Source organism: Phyllopteryx taeniolatus, chromosome 6 (assembly GCF_024500385.1).
Source record: "Phyllopteryx taeniolatus isolate TA_2022b chromosome 6, UOR_Ptae_1.2, whole genome shotgun sequence".
NCBI lineage: Eukaryota > Metazoa > Chordata > Actinopteri > Syngnathiformes > Syngnathidae > Phyllopteryx > Phyllopteryx taeniolatus.
In genome coordinates this window covers 4,126,132-4,145,387 of record NC_084507.1, presented here as the reverse complement: position 1 = coordinate 4,145,387, position 19,256 = coordinate 4,126,132, and the positions used below count along the sequence as shown (strand labels likewise).

Below are 19,256 nucleotides of genomic sequence, written 5' to 3'. Positions count from 1 at the left end.
GTGCAGGGAACACATCGTTAAACACAAATGCCCACTCACTCCCACCACCACCGCGTCAGCAATCAAATAAGCGCTACTCGTCTGAAGCTAACGCTGTCTGCCAATGCTTATCTGTGCATCCAATAAAACTAAATACAGCTCTGCTTACCTACCTGGCTTAGATTTATTGATTCGGCCAGTGGTGTTCGGACGTGACTTGTAAGTAGTGGATCTTTGCTAAGCCAAGCTGCCAAGTCATGGGCAGGAAAACTCATCGTGAGTCTGCTTTTTATGTAGATTAGCCAGAATTTCGAACGGCTCACTCATAGACACCTTTTCGGGAGGAGTCACATTTTATTTTTCACTTGATGGGTGGGCAGGGGCTCCAGAGCCCTATACACGAAATTCAAAAGTGCATTTTCCATAACGTCCCCTTTAAAGTCAACGAATGCCATGAGATATTCAGACAGAGCGGTTTTGATCTCTCAGTTGTCTGAATCCTGCAGCTCTGGGATCAGAAGACGGATCCAGTGGCAGTGACCTTGGTGGAGGGAGCAAGAGAAAAAGGCGTGAGGAAAATAATCATTCCCACCAAGGTTTGTATCGATTTCACCTGCCCCGACCACGGAGCAGGTTAAGAGCAGCCGCTGGTGGTGAAATGGTCAGCGGTGATATCATTCGCTTGTTGTTTACACAGGGAAGCTGGGAGTTAGAGGCAGGCTGAGTGTCACAAGACACTTTCTTCTTTACCTCCTTCAGCTGATCAGAGGATCATGGTATCAAGGAGGGATTAGTAGCGACTTGGGATTTGTGTGATTGGTTAATTTATTGCGGTGATGGCAGGTCTTTCATCTATGGCAACATTTAATCAGCGCCGCCACAGAGGCTATTACAGGTTAGCTCCTTTCTGGAGTCAGTCCGGCTGTGCCATCAGCTCTATCACAATTCCCCTGAAATTTCCAAATTATCTGGAACAGGCTTTAGCTTCTCCGTAATAAAAATTAGAACAGATTCCTGATAGAAGCTTTTGCTCACACAGGGCCAATTATAAATAGTGCAGCCCAGCCTTGGAAGATGGAAGGGGAGGAAGAAAAAAATCCAACTCTGAGAGATGTGCACGGAACTTATCGTTCAACCCGTGCTCTGCTCTGATCCAAATCCGTGTGGCTGAAAATTTATATTAGATCTTATCACAGACGCCTAAGTCTAAAGAAAAATCAATGAAGGTTATCTTTTATGTTTCAGCAACTTGTGGAAATATTGATTTTCATTTTATAGCGAATTTGGAGCATCAGTTTGTAATCACCTCCTCGCTGACTACACTGTTTGTGTCACTGTATCTCTAACACGAGGAAAGGTAACAGAGCTCAGGGAAAAAGCAAGAGAGTATTGAAACCACTGAGGTGAAGGCAGAGGGCGGATAAACTACAACACACAACTTGTGTGTGCGTGTGTGTTGGGGGCTGTACAGGTTCTATCATCGATCAAGAGCATTTTCTTTTTATTATTTGACTTGTAATTAGAAATTATATCAAACCTCCTACATCTTGTTTAGTGAACATCAGTGTTCCACTATTTGTATTAGGTTACCTTGTTGAAAATGTATTAGTAGTATAACTGTTTCAATTACAACCCCAATTTATTAAACTTTTTTGTTTTTAGCAAATAATCATTAACTTAGAATTTTATGGCTGCAACACGTTCCAAAAAAGCTGGGACAGGTGGCAAAAAAGTTGAGGAATGCTCATCAAGCACCTGTTTGGAACATCCCACAGGTGAACAGGCTAATTGGGAACAGGTGGGTGCCATGATTGGGTATAAAGGGAGCTTCCCTGAATTGCTCAGTCATTCACAAGCAAAGATGGGGCGAGGTTCACCTCTTTGTGAACAAGTGCGTGAGAAAATAGTCGAACAGTTTAAGGACAATGTTCCTCAACGTACAATTGCAAGGAATTTAAGGCTTTCATTCTCTACGGTTCATAATATCATCAAAAGGTTCAGAGAATCTGGAGAAATCACTGCATGTAAGCAGCAAGGCCGAAAACCAACATTGAATGCTCGTGACCTTCGATCCCTCAGGCGGCACTGCATCAAAAACCGACATCAATCACCACATGGGCTCAGGAACACTTCCGAAAACCAATGTCAGTAAATACAGTTCGGCGCTACATCCGTAAGTGCAACTTGAAACCAAAACCATAGCTCATTGTTTTGGCGTTAACCACATACAGTATTTATTCTTTACACAAATAATAAACTGATAACAAAACCTAATGTAAATACATCATAAAAAATTTTTTGTTGCATTATATGTGTACAGTATGTGGAAAAACCACCATACCATGCCATACCATGTTGACCTAATAAGAAATGTGTGTAATTTAGACAATAGTGTCGCATATGACAAACCAAATAAGTAAATGTTCCATAAAAAGTCCAAAATTATAAAGATGATAGTGTTCCAAAGTCAGTTTTCTTTTATGTGATCAAAAGTTTAACTAACCTTTTCAAAATATCAGATAAACTAATGGCACTTTAAGGTCCTATTTTGAAAAAAAAAAATAATAATAATAAAAAGTGATGTTTATGAAACATTGACTGATATGAAAAAAAGTTTTTTCAGTAAAATGTAAGTAAAAATGTCAACATGGAAATTTCTAAAATGTTAATTTATTGACACATTTTCTCACAGGAATGTAAGACATTACAAGTATGTACAGTTTGCAATTAAAATACGGAATGTTGTTGCACGAAATTCGTTACTCCCCAACACTGAGCATAGACACAGTTTATGTACTGTACAGTATGTGCTGGATGCAGTTTGTTTCTCTAAAACCAGTTCAACATATTGCCCCTCGCTTGAGGGAAATTGTAATTTTCTGCCTGTCAATCTGCATTTCTCTGCATAGTAGCCACTTACGCCAACTGATCTGGTTGTACAAATGTTTTCATTTGCATTTCCAAACACTCCTCCCTGCAGTGACGCCACACTATCTTAATCCTAAATATGTTGCCCGTACTTGCTCTTGTGCATCTCTTTGTCTTTGTGGCGGTCGCTACATGCATGCTTCCAAAGCGCACTTTTGTCACTGTGGATGAGTTATGTAAATCTGCAGTAAGAAACTGTCATCACTTGTTTGCTACAAGGGTGAAGCAAAGTAAACTGAAATTGACAGTTCACTCAAAGTAACATGTAATACCCACTGTGACAAAATTAAAGCAATAAATCGGACAAGTTGTGGGAATAAGATGTCAACTTAGGTTGGTGTTCAGTCTATGTTGGTAACATAGAGAGCAGCTGGAATATCATAAATTCCCAAAGGCTCTGGGGGATGGCAGAAAGGCCTCTCGCTGCTGAATAAGAGATGGCTCCAGTCGAGAGATCTAAGAAAGGGTTAATCTGATTCCCATTTCAGATAGTCGTCCTGGCAACCATCGGCCAGTCTGCTCTGCTTCTTTGACAGGGGTGTGAGATTTTCAGGTTAGCCAGATAGAAGACTTTATTGTGAGGCTAATTTGAAATGTGAAATCCAGGATGACTTAAATTACAGAGGTCGTCTTTCTCTCATCTGCTGCCAAGGCGGGATAAGACGATGCCAAGAGAAGAAATAAGAGTATCAACCCCGTAATTCACTGTCTGTTTTTTATCAGTTCGGTGGTGCAGTTTGTGCAGAGCAAAATACTGTATGCGATTGCTGTATAAATATAACACCTTCATTTGGAGTCTATATTTGTTTTACATTTGGAGCCAAAATCACAAACTGATTCTCATCACCTCTGTGAGATGTTTCTGCGTTTCGTGCTTCCAAAAAAATCAGTTTGTCCTCTAGCCTGTGACTTGATAGAATTCATGAAAAGAGAAATGGGTGGGGGGCTGAGGAGGAGGAGGAGGAAGATGGGGGGAGGGGGGGGGGGGGGTTACTGCCCCAGCACAGCACTCATGTTATGTGCATGTCTGTCCAAATCCAGACCTTTAACATGCTCAAGTGACATTTGCATTCATCCTTGAAGGTTGTTGCCATGCTCAGAAATAAGTCAAAAGCATGGGAAAAGACTACTGGTAGTTTATTTTCCATTGCATTATGCAGACGGACAGAGTTGAGATTGCGCGGCAACCCCATTTTTCGCAAACCATTACTTGTAGTTCTGTACCACCCAAATAAAGAAGGGCCTCAGGGTCAAAACAAAAAATGGTATTGAAATACTGAGAGTTTTCCTTTAAGACAGTCATGGATTTCTACACTCAGGTGCATTAGCACACAATCAACAACAGCAACACAAGAAGCATTAAAAGAAAGTGAACATGGGAAAAAGAAGCATATGATAGGTGAATAAATACCACAAGCGCATACTATGGCACTCTAGCACGCAAGCCTATGAAGAGGATGTTGTACTCTATCTGTCTCTTTTCTTTTTCCTCTCAAAAAACTCCCCGTTTGACCTCTGACCAAGAAGAAAAATGACTTTACACATTCGGTATAATTTTTCAGCATATTACAAAAGCTCTAACCTCAATCGCCCTTTGAAATAGATACTGATTCTTTAAATTCTCCCCTACTTGTTTCAGAAAATAGTGAGATCCTGCTGATAATGTGGTACAGTGTGCCCAAAGTTCACTACAGAACACTCCCTTCCTTCTTCCTGAAAGTCATCGCCCTTTTCTTAATACTTTCTTCAATTCAGAGGAACCCTTACAGTCTCTTGGGAGTCCTCGATTGTCAATCCTGGATGACTTCTTTTTGATTTAACACAAGGTAGTCTTTTGGACAATTTTTCTCCTTTCCAACCACAACTTCAGCCTTTTTCCATTGGTGTATGACCAAATACATACACATCTCAGCAATGTTGAGAAACGGATTGGGATTGCTGTATAGTTTCTCAAATTATCTGTATCTGACTGACCATTCAGAGCAGCATGTGCGTAAATCATTGGTTATTAGTGTTTCTCTCATCACCAAAATAGGCAAATGATTAATGTTTGTTATCTGGCCCCTTCCAGAAGACGAAGAGCACGGTCCCGGTGGTGCTGAGCGCCGGCCCCAAGTGGCTGCTGGATGTGACTTGGCAGGGAGCAGAGGACAACAAAAACAACTGTGTGGTGTACAGCAAAGGTAAGCAAGCAACTCTGGAATCGTGTTATCTCTCCACACTGCAACACAACACAGCACAGCATCGCCGCTAAGACACAACACAAACGATCCTCCGTCCACTCAACTCCCACCTGCCTGTCTCCTGGTCTTCTTTTTCTTTCTCTCTTTTGCGCTCCTTGCTTCTCTGAGCCACACATGCTCGCAAATGTTCTGAGGAGCTTGCTTGTAAGGATGGCAAACGCAACATTATGTGCGCACACTCAGTTGATATCTGTTTTTCTCATCCAGCGAGTAATTTATATCATTAAAACCCTGATTAAGAACTGAGAAACATCACTTGACACAGAAAGTTAATTGTCTTTAGATTTCACTGCCGTAAATAATGCCGCCCCTCCCCTTTTATACTGGGTCTTGGAGGAGATAAAGAACAATGTAGGAATTGAGATGGGGTTGCCACTACTTCATTTGTTCATTTTCTTCTACTGTGTACAGATAAATACAATAATGCAGTAAGACGGTCACTATGTGCGTTGTTGTTTGAATTTCAAAGCCGTTATTTGGACATGGTAAATAGAAACACAGCTATCAGAGAATTGTGCAAAAAAAAAAAAAAAAACATAAAAACTGTTATGAAACTTTGTAGAGGGGTGGCGCAGGGTAAGGAGTAATCATAACAATTAGGAACAATTATGGTGATGATGTGAATGAATTTGAGCTTGTAGGAATTCATTGTCACTGTGACGTCCGTGAAACACTTCTCGGCCAACTATAAAAACTTCTCGATCGGTTTTGCAGCATAATTAAACGTATCATCTGGTCATCTAGGTCCATTTGTTCGAGCAGACACTGTTCCACGGTCGCCACTGTTGTTGCTTTGTTCCTTGTTACGGAAAGGAAAGTCAAAACGGCTACTGGAAATGGCCACAAAATGCAGACGAAACTCCACCCTAGCCAATACCAGCCGTAGCGACACCCCCGACTTGGAGGAGAACTGCAGTACATTTTCAAAACTGCGTGCGTGGGTTGCGCTCGAGTAGAAAGGCAAACTGCACGCGGGAGAGCCGCAGTGACGTCAGCGCGCTCGCCGCCCGTGCGTGTATAAAGATGCCTGAACTCTTCCGCCTGACGAATTGTCTCAGAAAAACCCTCAATAAAACAGGCAAACACTAAAGCTTGTTGCACACAAGGACGCTTAAAAAGTGTGTACGTCACTGACACTGAGGCTTTTAATCAAAGTGTGAGGATTCTGCAACCATAATTGTGTCTTGACGGGTGTTATAAGGAGGGATACAAAATGAATACATAAACAAAGAGATGTGTTTAGGATTGCACGAGTGTAGGGAAGAGACTCTTTAAAAATGATTACCCTGTGACAATACCCCCAAAGCTGAAATGGAGAGTCTTCTGCCTCAAAGTGAATAAATGGCAGGAGTGGGATTTGCAACCCGGATTTTCAGTCTTCCAATTCTCATCTACTAATCACTAGACTGCACTGGGGAGTTATCCTCTTAACCGGCTACTTAACTTTGTGCTCTTTATCACCAGATCATTAAAGTTTTGATAAGCTGTTAAAGAAGATTACGCAGTTCTTTAAAATCTAATCTTTTTGCTTGCTGACTTACTGTACCAAACAAAAATGAGGCTGCAGTAACAGGATTTCCCAATTTTTTATTTTTTTTTTGAGTTGGACAATTTGCCCTGCCACTCTTCATACATGTACGATGAACTAGCATGCACGTAGCATACATACATGTATGTTGAACATCACACGCAACACGTGAACGCTCACACTTAGCTGTGTCAGTCACAGTTGCTTTGTTTGTTACTTTCATTTCGACCTGATTAAATTAAACACAATGACATCTCCACACGTCCCCTGTGACAGTTGTTCTGTATTGTACTGTATTAAGTTCATTATTGGGAAATCCTCCAAGCGAATCATTCAACGCTGATATGTGATAACAGAATACAATGAATTAATTTCAATCTAGTCGCAGAAGTTGAATATGTACTTCATCAGAGAAGTGTGTGCCTGTGTGTGTGTGTGTGTGTGTGTGTCTGCGGCCTCTGGAGGGGGACACTGAAATAAAAAACAAAAACAAAAATTTTGAATGAATTCTAATAGAGAATTTGGGCAGTTTGGCAACAGTTTGGGAAATGGAATTTAGAAGTGTCACAACTATAGCGTCGATAGATTAAAGGCTCTTCTCTTCTTCTCTTCGGAGTCCAACTGCAACTTTCCTCCCACCTCGAAAAGCTGCTGCCCAGATTGTTTATATCTTTTCCCAGTGCTGCTTCCCTTCTGTCGGCTGCTTCATTGCACCTTGAGATGTGTTACTTAAGGAAAACAGGGAATATCTCATTGCGCAGTATGCTTGCAGATATGTTTTGCCTTACGGTTCGGTGGTCTCGGCTTTCTTTATGGCTGCATGCAAAGATAGTAGCCTTTCCATTTGGATGTCTCCCAGTATGAATCTATGGAGGAGTATCTGACTGTTGATTGGTTTGAGTGGTTACAGAGTACAGTTGTATCCTGTGATTTCTGCTTTACACTTTACATGACTGCTCATCATCTGTCCCCGATACTTCCTGAAGTGAGCGAAATATGTGGAGTGGGAGTAGGAGTGACTGGATTGCAGCAGAAGGAATCTTGTGGGTTGTACTGTAGCAGTATTTTATGTAGAATTTATGCAATGGAGAGTGGAAGAAGCAGAAGGATGGTTTGGTGAGGACCCCCATGAGGCATTCCTGCTAACCGGCACCATGAAAAAATAACAAAATAGCCAGTAAAAATGTTTGTGCTTATTATTGTTTTTTGTTTGTTTTACATATTACAGAATTAGAATAATGTAGTAATGTCTTCGCCAGAATTTTGTGTGTGTGTGTTTTTTTCTTTCCATGGTAGTTTTCAACAAGAATCACAGGTAATATATAGAAATGTATTGGAAGGAAATTGAAATGAGCAAAATCTGCAGACAAGTGTTACAGGGATCTTACTGTAATTACAACACGTATCAGCACAATTGTGATTGCAACTACCAGGTTGTATGCAAATTGATTTCCCTTGCACTGTGTTGCCCCGGGTCCCATGCAGACAGCACAGTACTAATTGCAGGACTACTGAAAAGGCACTTGCATGCTCTTGGCATTCCTCCATTTCACTATCACATGCAGTTTTAAAATCAAGTATGCTACAGCATTAGTACTGAGGCCACACTAATGTAGTGTTGATAATATTAAGTAAATATACTGTAGGTACATGAGATGTATGGTAGATTTTCTGCTTTGTTGCTTTGATAGTTATTGGATAGGAAAGTTTCAGCCCAAAATGTTGAAGGCAACAACCGTCAAGGCTCGAGGCATTGGAATGTCTCAAATTCATGAATATAAATTATTTGTGACTAATTTTCATTGGTAAAAAAAAAAAAAAAAAGAGGCGGCAATAGCCCTGAAGTGGCATTGTGGCAAATGCAATATCTGCTTTTCTCAGGCCGTCACTGTGGCCCTGTTTGTTTTACATTAAACTCCCATGAAGAGCCTTAGCAGCCAGCCATTACTAAAATGCTCAACTCCACCACTGTGCTCTCATTATCAAGAAATCCACCTGGAACTCGCACAATGCTCTTCTCCACACTCTGACAATTTCTTTGAAGCACAGAAGTTCTAGAAACAGGCAGAAAGTCTGCGGAGTAATTATGTGTTACAGTAAGAGTGGAGCGCCAGGAGCGAGCGAGGATGACAGACAGGGACCCGGAGAGAAAGATAGCAACCAGTTGGGAATTTTCTGTGCAGATAAACAACAGATTGATAAACTCACTAAAAATAGGACATTTAACAAATGCTCAGTGAATACACACCCTGATTAGAAGATTTTTAGTTGCGTCAAGCTGTTAAAGATACGACTGGCATTATTCTTTATCCTGACCCACAAAATGACATTTTGGATCCCCCTCCTCCGAATCACATGTTAGTTACTACCTCATTCCGTAAGCAACTGCACTCAAACTACTCCAAGAACCATATTCATATTCATCTATGATCTGTGCAATTTTACATTTTATTCAGTTTGTGTAGGAGAATCCTCATGCAGTGTCAAAAGTATATAAAAATAAACATTGTATGCACAAGTTAGTGTAGTGTACATGGGCAGTTGGGGAACTTCAACGGGTCTTTTAAGCAACTAGAATTTCTGAGTGCAGATTCCACACTGTGGTCCCAAGTGGCAAACAGTTGACCTTCTGTTACCCAAATGCTCACAGCCATATCTACATGGACAACTGGGCCTTACTGTAAGCAGTCTATCAGTAGATCAACTATCTAATTCCTTCATTTGCCCCTTTAAAAAGCCTTCAGTACCTGCTGACATTAGACTATGTTAATATTTAGAAAAGTGGCAACATGTTCTAGGAGTTTCATTCATTGCCCGCGCCATCCGTCATTGTGCTTGCCCCGTTGTTATCTAATATCTGCGCCCACTGAAAATATACACCCTCAACGTGACCGTATTATGGGGCATTATTCAGAGGTCGCATGAACTTTACAATTGTAAGCCTCTTAAGTCAGGCCACATTCAGATCCAGTCTTCAGAAAAAAACATAGCCCATTGTTCATGCAGAAATTGACCAATGTAACTAGGATGGTTTACATAAGCCCGAACAGATAGGAATTAGCTTACTCACTTTGAGTCTTTGTTTTATTTCATAGTCACTAAAAGTCCTCACAATCAGATCCTTCTCATGCCGCCATTTCATTACAAATCCTGGCCGACCGAAGCCCTCCGAGGCAAAAGATGAACTAACGTGGCCTGTGTGGACACGCGGCACGTACTTTTGTTTCTATAATTTAAACGTCCGCTTGAAAACTTAGACGGATGTTGCATGCTGCGGCGATGAGAGTCGAACATTCAACCCTCTTCTTTTAAAAAGACTGCAGCAAACAGGGCACGCGAGGGTTTATGATCTGTTATCTTGTAACATAGCAAAATGGCGTGACTGAATAATAACTAAACAACTGGCACAATGTAGAAATTTCATTATCACTGTGTTAAAACAAAATTGTACCCTAAAGGAGTCCCCACCATAGCTCAGAGCAGCCGGCTAATTACGTTTAATTAAAAGACAACAGAGATCAACAGAATCGTTTTCATTAGGAAATTATTAATGATTCCGCTGCAACAATAATTGATTGCACTGAGCCATGCGATAACTCGGTGCGGTCAGGCTCAATCTGGAGCTGGGTGGAGAGGAGTGGCTGGTTCTGAAGCTAAAGCTTGCACATTTGTAATAGAGAAGTTGTAAAACAGGCTTTACGGAGACAAAAGGAGCACGGGAGAAGGAGGGGACGCACCGTGGAGGGTAGCAAAATACAGATGAAATCGCAATCAGAGTGGGCTTAAATATACCATTTAAACAGTCATTGTCACACCTCATTAATATAGTCGGACGTATTTTTTTTCATCCTGGGTCTATATTACATGTCCATACGCACACAGTCGCACTTTGTCACTGCTCCATTCAGAGCCACGTGGAAGCCGTCAGCGCCAGACGCTTCCTCCGGCAGCCTTTTATGTGCATTGTTCTCCCGCTGGGCAGGCTGCTTCCCTGCTAGACTGTATATAGCGCTGGCACCAGACGCCACGCTCTGCCACTGCACCCACATTTTCCACAAACGCACACTAGACGCCATTACTGAAAATTCGCATAATGGCTGCTGACACATAAATGCCCATCTGCATTCACCGCAGGCTAAAACCCGAGACAAAAACAACAATAGCGAGAGAGTATGTAAAGGGAGTGATGGGCGCTGATGAGTGCTAAATAGTTTTTTCCTAGATAATAACACAATATTTTTTTCAGCGTTGTCTGTGCGCTTGCATTTTTGGAGGATGTGCTTGTGATCATCTTGTGTGTGTGTGTGTGTCATCTGACCAGTGGCATCCAACAGCAGGCCTTTATCCTCAAGCTCAGTGACAATGCTTTTCACACCTACTTACCACAGCAGAGACGGGGGCGGCGAGCTGGATCATAAGCAGGCCTGAAAAGCAGGCTAAGGGCTTTTAGAAGATATACACTGAAGGAACTCTTTAATTACTGACTCAAGATCCCACAGTCGATTAAAAGCCGAGCCGGGGCTCATTTTCATATCTGGAGGATTTTTCAATGAATATAAAAATGGTCATTGATTATGCCGTTAAGAGGAGGAAATATAAAGCACATATCATCACATTAGACTTGTGGTGATGAATGTAATAAAATGTGATCTTTTACACCCCATCTGTAACGAACAGATTCGATACCAGAGAGACTTGCTCCAAATATTAAGAAGCAGCTCCTCAAAATCCAGTTAACCAGTTCAAAGACAGAGAAAATAATAAGAACGTATGCAGAGTGTGAACATGCAGGGATGAGCAGCAAAACAATGACTAATATGTCCTTTTAACCTGTGTGTATGGCTTTGCTGCCTTCCCTCTCAGGCACACAGTGAGCCTTCCTGACTGATCAATACCAAAGCATTTCACATCATTGATTATACCATTATGGACACGTTAAATGTGTGACACACTATCGTGTGGGAACATGAACCACTGCAGCCAGGAAGACCAAGGAGGAAGCTGCCTCTTCAGCTGCTGTTTTTGTTGCCAGTATTTTTGCCTTATATTTGGTGCCTAAAGCCAGTTCAGCACAGTCTAGGTACTTCACTCAGATGATTATAATGCCACGAGGGTGCAATACATCACTCTTATTAGCCACACTGGAGCACAAAGGTATCATAATTAATGGCCGCAGCAGGATTGAACGCTGCCCTGACATGGAAAAGTGGGCCTACTTAAGCTCTACAAGGCATTTAAATATGCAGAGTGAATGGCACAACCCAAACCCTCCTGCTCTAAGGACAGCCCACGCTCATTAGCCTGACACCCTCAATGGCACTGATACAAGGGCGACCGGCTATTCTCACGGACACATACGCACACACGCACGCACACACACATACAAGGCTGCGTTGTGAATGCGTGTCAATGCTTTTTTTTTTTTAATGAGAGACAAAGCACTAAAGAAAGCGGCCTTCCTGCACGCCCAGACTGCTTTTTAGGTGATGTGTACGTTGAGTGTCCATGTATACAAAAAAAAAATAATAATAAAGAAAGTGATCAAAGACTCACTGGAATGAACATGTGTTTCGATGGTCAGTCGCTGCTGGAAAATCAAATGGTTTAAGCCTCTGTGGGGGTTGATACAGGTACAGCAGGCAGAAGATGATCACAACAACATATGCAGCATTGATATAATGGAGACTCTTCATATGAGCGAGCCAGTGAAAAGAATATACAGAATTGCAGCCATTCTATTCAAGACATCTAAGGTTCACATACAGTTTCTATTTTTCTTTTGATAACCTATATCTCTGAAAATTAATCCTCAGATTGGGAAAATCATAATCAGATTTTCCTCAGAGAAATAGCTCAACACATTACAAAATTGTTTTGTGGGGTCGCCAGTGTGTTCGTGCAGGAGAACTTGTTGATAACCTTTATACACAGCTTTGCAGTTAATCCATTTTAGTGATTGCACAGTCACCTGCATGAAAAAAAAACAGCATAGTCTTTAAAGAAGCGTATCAGTGTGATATCACTGTTTTTATTCTCTCCGCCACCTCTAACATTAGTACCTTATCTGAGACTCATTTTATCAGGCGATCTGGTCAAAGGATCTTAGCAATTGGACCCCTGTTAAAGCCTAATGCAGTGGATACAGTGACAAATGGCGACGGTTAAAAGGGAGGTGGCAACCCTTTTTGACACATGCCGTATGTAACATTTGAATAATCCTGTAACAAAATGTCGTCTACTATTCAAAACCGATAGTGATACAGCTCTATGGTTGTGCCTTAACACTGCTTCACCAATTCAAGAGTGAAAGGCTACACCGTCATCATAAATCTTTGTTTTTTTTTTTTTTTAAACAGTATAGGCAATGTTTTGACTACCGTTTTAATATTCTTAATTGTCCTAAACAAATGTGATGACACAATCTGGTAAGTCTTCTCACTTTTTAGATTCTTACAGGTGTATAAAGAAGTTAACCATTACATTATATTGGGGATACTGGAGTTTTACGTAGGTTTGTTCTACATGTACAGTATATCCATAGTCTACCTGTAGTGTTGTTTTTGTCATGGAATTAGCTTTGAAAAAGCCACAAAAATTAAAAAAGCCACTCAATCACAATCAAAGGAAAGCAATTAATGCCTTCTCTAACACTAAAATACAATTAATCTGTGCTATTAGTGTGCATTACATTTGCTTATTTGAATGGAAGACGGCGGCACGGTGGCCGACTGGTTAGAGCGTCAGCCTCACAGTTCTGAGGACCCGGGTTCAATCCCTGGCCCTGCCTGTGTGGAGTTTGCATGTTCTCCCCGTGCCTGCGTGGGTTTTCTCCGGGCACTCCGGTTTCCTCCCACATCCCAAAAACATGCATGAATTGGAGACTCTAAATTGCCCGTAGGCATGACTGTGAGTGCGAATGGTTGTTTGTTCCTATGTGCCCTGCGATTGGCTGGCAACCAGTTCAGGGTGTACCCCGCCTCCTGCCCGATGACAGCTGGGATAGGCTCCAGCACGCACGCGACCCTAGTGAGGAGAAGCGGCTCGGAAAATGGATGGATGGATGGATGAATGGAAGACATCTTTTGAGGGCCGGTATTGGTGTAATAGTGTTCCTTCTACCAAATTAAAGTCTGTCGAGAACCAGTTGCATTGGTTTGCTGTGAGTTTAAAAAATATATTTGTTAGGTGAACAGATCATCATGGCGATGAATTCAAAGAAAAAATACCTTAATTGGTCATGCGAAAATTATTGTATCTGACTTGGTCTGCTATGTGATGCCCACACTATTTACAACATTGAATTGTTTGTAACTCCTTCGGGGTTTGAGTTTCTTGTTGGTTATGATGAAAAAATAGAAGGGCAATCAGTAACGGGCAGACCCCTGCCAAGGCCAGCCAAACAATTCTAATTTGGATCAGCAACAAATTATTCACATTTAGAGTGTACAATAAATACACGATTGTTTCCCCATCCCCAACAATGTTACGGTATGTGGAATTTTTTGAATCATCCTGCTTGCAACTGATGAAACAGACAAGCGGTAAAAACATAACCTGCTCGGTGGAGGTGATCTGTCATGTAGTTCTGAACTCTGGTGCTTGTCAGTGGTCGACAGAGATGGGCACCTCTTTTCCATGAAAGAGAAGGTGAGTGGACATAGCGGTGAGCAAGAAGACAGGCGTGCTGTAGGTACAGAAGTGTGGAAGAGCAGACATCAGTGTCGCCCCGGTCAGACGGGGCCATCCATCTTGGAGGCCCGAGGGAAGCAAGAGAGGGAGAGGGAGGATGGGACAGACAAAAGAAAGAAAAAAGTATGGAGGTAAAAAGAGAGATGATGCGGCACTGATGCAGTCTTTCTCTTAACCCGGTCATTTGTGCTCCCCTGAGCAGTGACTAGTAACCAATCTTTCATCGCTCCAGTGGGCAGAATACTAGAAGAGAGCTAGGCAGCTAGAAACACATGTCTATTCAATTCAAAATGGAACTTCGGATAGCTTCTTGAAAGAAAAATGATGTAAGAGTTATGAACTCCGGTCTCCCGCCGACTGTGAAATGGAAGACATGGGTACAGTATTTGGGTCTCCCTGAGATAGGTTTCAGTCTCATATCTGGCCTATTTTCACGGAGAGGTGAATGGCATTTTTTTGTTGAAAGAACTCTATCCAAACCATGTGAGCTTTGCATAGGCATGAAGGGCTCGGTTAAAACCTCAGACGTCCCCCGCTTGATTTCACGCAGCGTGGTCGGCCCTCTTAGTGTAAAATGTAATTTCTATTCAGGGCAATATTTAGATAATCACAGTCACGCTGGGAGCGAGTGCAGAAACAAAGTCCTCGAGTGTGTCTGCAAACAGAAGAACTTCCTTTGCTATTACAAGTCCAGTTTTCCTTGTACTTGTCACCTAACCAGCAACACACGACTGCCTGATGCCCTGAGCATGGTAAGCCCGCATACCGTTGAATGGCGCCCACTAATGCTGTGTTCCAATGCCATAGCGAGTTATTTCTTTCCATATCCACACAGGAATCCCCCTTGCACCATTTCCCCTGTAATCTCCACACTACTCACTGTTACGGGGTGGCTCGCCCGCTGCTCCCGCTACGATTCCACAGCCCCTCTCCTTCTTATACCTGGCACCTCCACCATTTTAATCCCTTTGACCCAAACCCTGTGCGTTTCCCTTTATCAACAGCTCCTAGAGATTACATCCTGCTTGCTTCCTCACCATTGCTTGCTTCAGTCACCGTGGCTGGCCAGGGTCTTTGTCAGAGACTGCTGGGTGTGATAGCCACTGTGGGCCAGTTATTTACTCGGTATGGAAGCCATACTTACAGGTCATTTGGGCGAGGAGTGAGGAGGGCAGGAGAGGTGAGGAGTGTAGAATCAGAAGAGCATCACATGCTTGTGGCCTTCAGGTTCTCCATTTGGGACACCCATCATTTTAAACGGGAACTAAACCCCCAATTTCTGTTGTTGTTAATGTTGTTTTTGCAAGAATTCAATATGTGGTATGTGCCAGCACTAATCAAAACATGGTATTCTGATGAATATTACAGTCATGGAATAAGAGTTAAACAGAAAGATTCATCAACGTGAGGGCGCTGCCATGTTGGGAAATATCATCCTCTGCTGTCGACCGAAATTTGCGTCACGACTACATTGTCAAGCGTTTCTTCCGCTGCATACGGGACTTCACGTGACCAAACCCCAAAAGCAGATTAGCTGACTATCTGTGTCTGCTGCAATAACTAGCATAACCTGTGGTTGATGACATGATGGTTTGAACCCAAACTTGCTAAAACTTTGTTCAAACCATCATGGCATCAACCCATACTTATGCTAGTTATTGCACTATACACAAGGACGTATGTTTACATTTATTCATTTATTTGATGTTTTATGATTAATACTATTTTGACTGTACCTCACTTTATTTGAGGTCTTTTTTGTGTTTTAAAATGTATTGACCTAACTTCCACATCAACCCTCTTGGTCTCAGTTAGGCTTGTTGGGAGCCTGCCCTGCCTTAGTAGGGCTTCTCCATCATTTGCTGTTGTTCTTAAATGATTACAACATTTGTATCTTAAGGGTTTTTTTTATGTTTATGTTTTGCGTTCTTGGTCTGTCAAAGCACTTTGTAAATGTGTTGCTATTATTAATAATAAACATACACATAATATGGATATAAACACATACTGTAAGCATCGTACGTTCCTTCCATGTCCCTATTTGGTGTGCCACAGGAGAATATACAAGTGGGAAGGTTGCAAGGGAAGACAAAAGCTACAGACAAATTACACCTCAGGTTTCTTCCTAAAGCGATTCAAATGGAGGGTAGCGGCAGAGCAGTGAAAAATATACACACACTCCATCCTGTCAGAACGCTTTTGGCTTATCTTGAGTGACTGTCAAGGCTTGGAATATCAGGGAATGGACAGAAATATATAAAATTAATAAGCCGCTGGATGTTGTCGGGAGTTACGATGCTTCATAAATCCTGGTTTGATCATGGCGGACAAGGCTTAAACCCACAGCTACCTAATGCGTGCAGCACTGTTTTAGACAGACTTTTATTCTGTTCGGGAGATAGACGCCCTTAGCTGGCAAAAATAAGATTTATCATTTTTCTTTTAAGAGTGACAAATTTGAAAAAGAATGCCTCCGGGAAGTTGGCAACCATTACCTTTAATAGAACGGCATAGATGTAACAAGGTGAAACTGAGGCCAAAGGCAACAAAACACGATTGAGTGAGAAGCAGAAGAGGGGAAAATGTGCGTGTCAGTTGCACTCATTTTGTCAGGTCAAGGGTCTCAGAGCTTTTGTTTGTTTGTTTGTTTCCTCCTGTGGAGGGATGGAGGCTATCTCTCCTGCCATCCACGCAGGTCTGGTCACTCCAGGGCTGCAGGTAATATTTCCATCCATCCCATCCATTTTCTGAGCCGCTTCTCCTCACTAGGGTCGCGGGGGTGCTGGAGCCTATCCCAGCTGTCATCGGGCAGGAGGCGGGGTACACCCTGAACTGGTTGCCAGCCAATCGCAGGGCACATAGGAACAAACAACCATTCGCACTCACAGTCATGCCTACGGGCAATTTAGAGTCTCCAATTCATGCATGTTTTTGGGATGTGGGAGGAAACCGGAGTGCCCGGAGAAAACCCACGCAGGCACGGGGAGAACATGCAAACTCCACACAGGCGGGGACGGGGATTGAACCCCGCACCTCAGAACTGTGAGGCTGACGCTCTAACCAGTCGGCCACCGTGCCGCCCAGGTAATATTTCATGTCAGGAATTAAGCAACCTTCCGACTGCTCTCTACAGTTACGTGGCCGACACATCCGTCACCGTCCCCTCTCCCTCTCTCCGACGTTGGCTTTGCCTGGATGGCTCCTTTTCCTTACACCCATTGGTTGCGATGTGTAAATAGTGAATCGCAGGGACAGACTAATTAGACCATCGTGTGTAATCTCCAGGGGTTTACCTGTCAATACAAATGTTTTCTGAGAAGAAGAAGCCTCTAAATGAAAGGCGCCGCCTTTTTGATATGTAAAGCACATGTCACACTGTTTCAGTCAGCCACATCCCAGTGAGACAAGTTGTCACCAGGAGTACAATGACAACAAAAACAACATTGCTGAATCCAATCAGAATAATAGCGTTCTAATTCAAGAGCTATTTTTTATGCCTTCTTGTACTTGGGAGAGGTCATGCATATTGAACACAAAGTTATAAGTGAATGTATTTCACTATTTATTTTCGCTGCACAAAAAAAGCAATGAGGTGTTGGAGATATATACAATGAAGAGAAACGATACATTAAACCTGAAGCTGCTTTTGAGTCAATTAGCACATCGCACAGACTCTTTGGCTTATTTAGCCTCTCAATATTCACCATCTGACTTTTATCCAATTACATGATGTCAGGTGGGCACACCGGGCACAGTGCACATAATGGAGAATGCCATCTTCGGTGAGATATTCTTGCGACACTTTTCCTTTGCATATGCCGATGGCACTCTGTATGAATTATTCAAATGCTTCATCCGCACAGAAGAGAGAGGAACTCAGCTCCATAGTAAACAGATTTTCTGCTCACCGTACTCCCAAGTCTGAAGTGTAGGACACTGTAAGTGCCAAATAATTACACAGTGCCCCTTCTTCCCTCCTTTCTTAGCTCACCTGGATTCAGAACTGCATTTGGTATGAATAGTATTCGGACGTTGGTGAAATCCTGCAGGGAAGTTTTTAACCGATGCCCGGCAACTACAAATGTAGTAAATTTCATGTGATACATGGTAACGTTTTACGCATATTTCCATGTGAAATAATTGAAATATTAGGTACCCTGGGATTCATGTCATTGGGGAAATAATGGTTCCAGAGTATCTGTACCCTGCTTTCCCTCTGTTGATATATTATACTGTAATAGACTACGGCGATGTGTAATCACTCTGGTTCATCACTGGCTATTGTGCTGTGAAATCAAAAATATGAATATTACATGAGGTTTAAATCCTAAAAAAAAAAAAGAAAAAAGAACACATTCAGAGTACCCAACTCTGTCTAATTCACATTATAGTAGCGACATTACAACACCATGAAATATGCAAAGCATTTAAGGCAATTGAACTTTTTACATTGTCCGTCAGTATAAAAAGAAAGGAGGGTTCTACAAACGGTAATTTCTCGTCTCTCTCTTCCCCGCTTTGGGGATTTGCCCTGACCTTGAACTGGTTGTATCTTCCAGTGCAGATCTGTGGCAGTGACACATGTCATGTGTTGGAGAGGATTGAAGAGGAAGAAGAAGAGGAGACAAGAGGGAGTGATCTTGGTGTGTTGCCCAGTAAGAGTCAGAGTCCCCCCTTGTGTCAAAGCATGGGCATGTTTGGCCAAAAACACAGACTGCACCTTGTCCACTAATCTCAGCACGAAAACACCTTCCCGGGGCTGACAGCCTGACGAGAACATGCACATTTTACAATGTTGAAGAACACCGAGAGGCTTCAAAGCCAGCCTTAAATTCTTGTGCTGTTGGGGAGGGACGGTCGTGCGGGAAGAACAAGACAACGAGTGAGGG

General features: G+C 42.3%; 1 protein-coding gene across 4 annotated transcripts in view; it reads left to right on the top strand.

Moving 5' to 3' along the window:
- The window catches only part of zfpm2a (zinc finger protein, FOG family member 2a), a 142,606-nt gene that overhangs the window by 92,419 nt on the left and 30,931 nt on the right, over positions 1–19,256 (top strand). For all 4 annotated transcript variants that reach the window (XM_061777005.1, XM_061777004.1, XM_061777003.1 and 1 more), the window contains one exon: positions 4,979–5,090. In XM_061777005.1, coding sequence (XP_061632989.1) covers positions 4,979–5,090 — 112 coding nt within the window. The remainder of the gene's footprint in view (positions 1–4,978; positions 5,091–19,256) is intronic.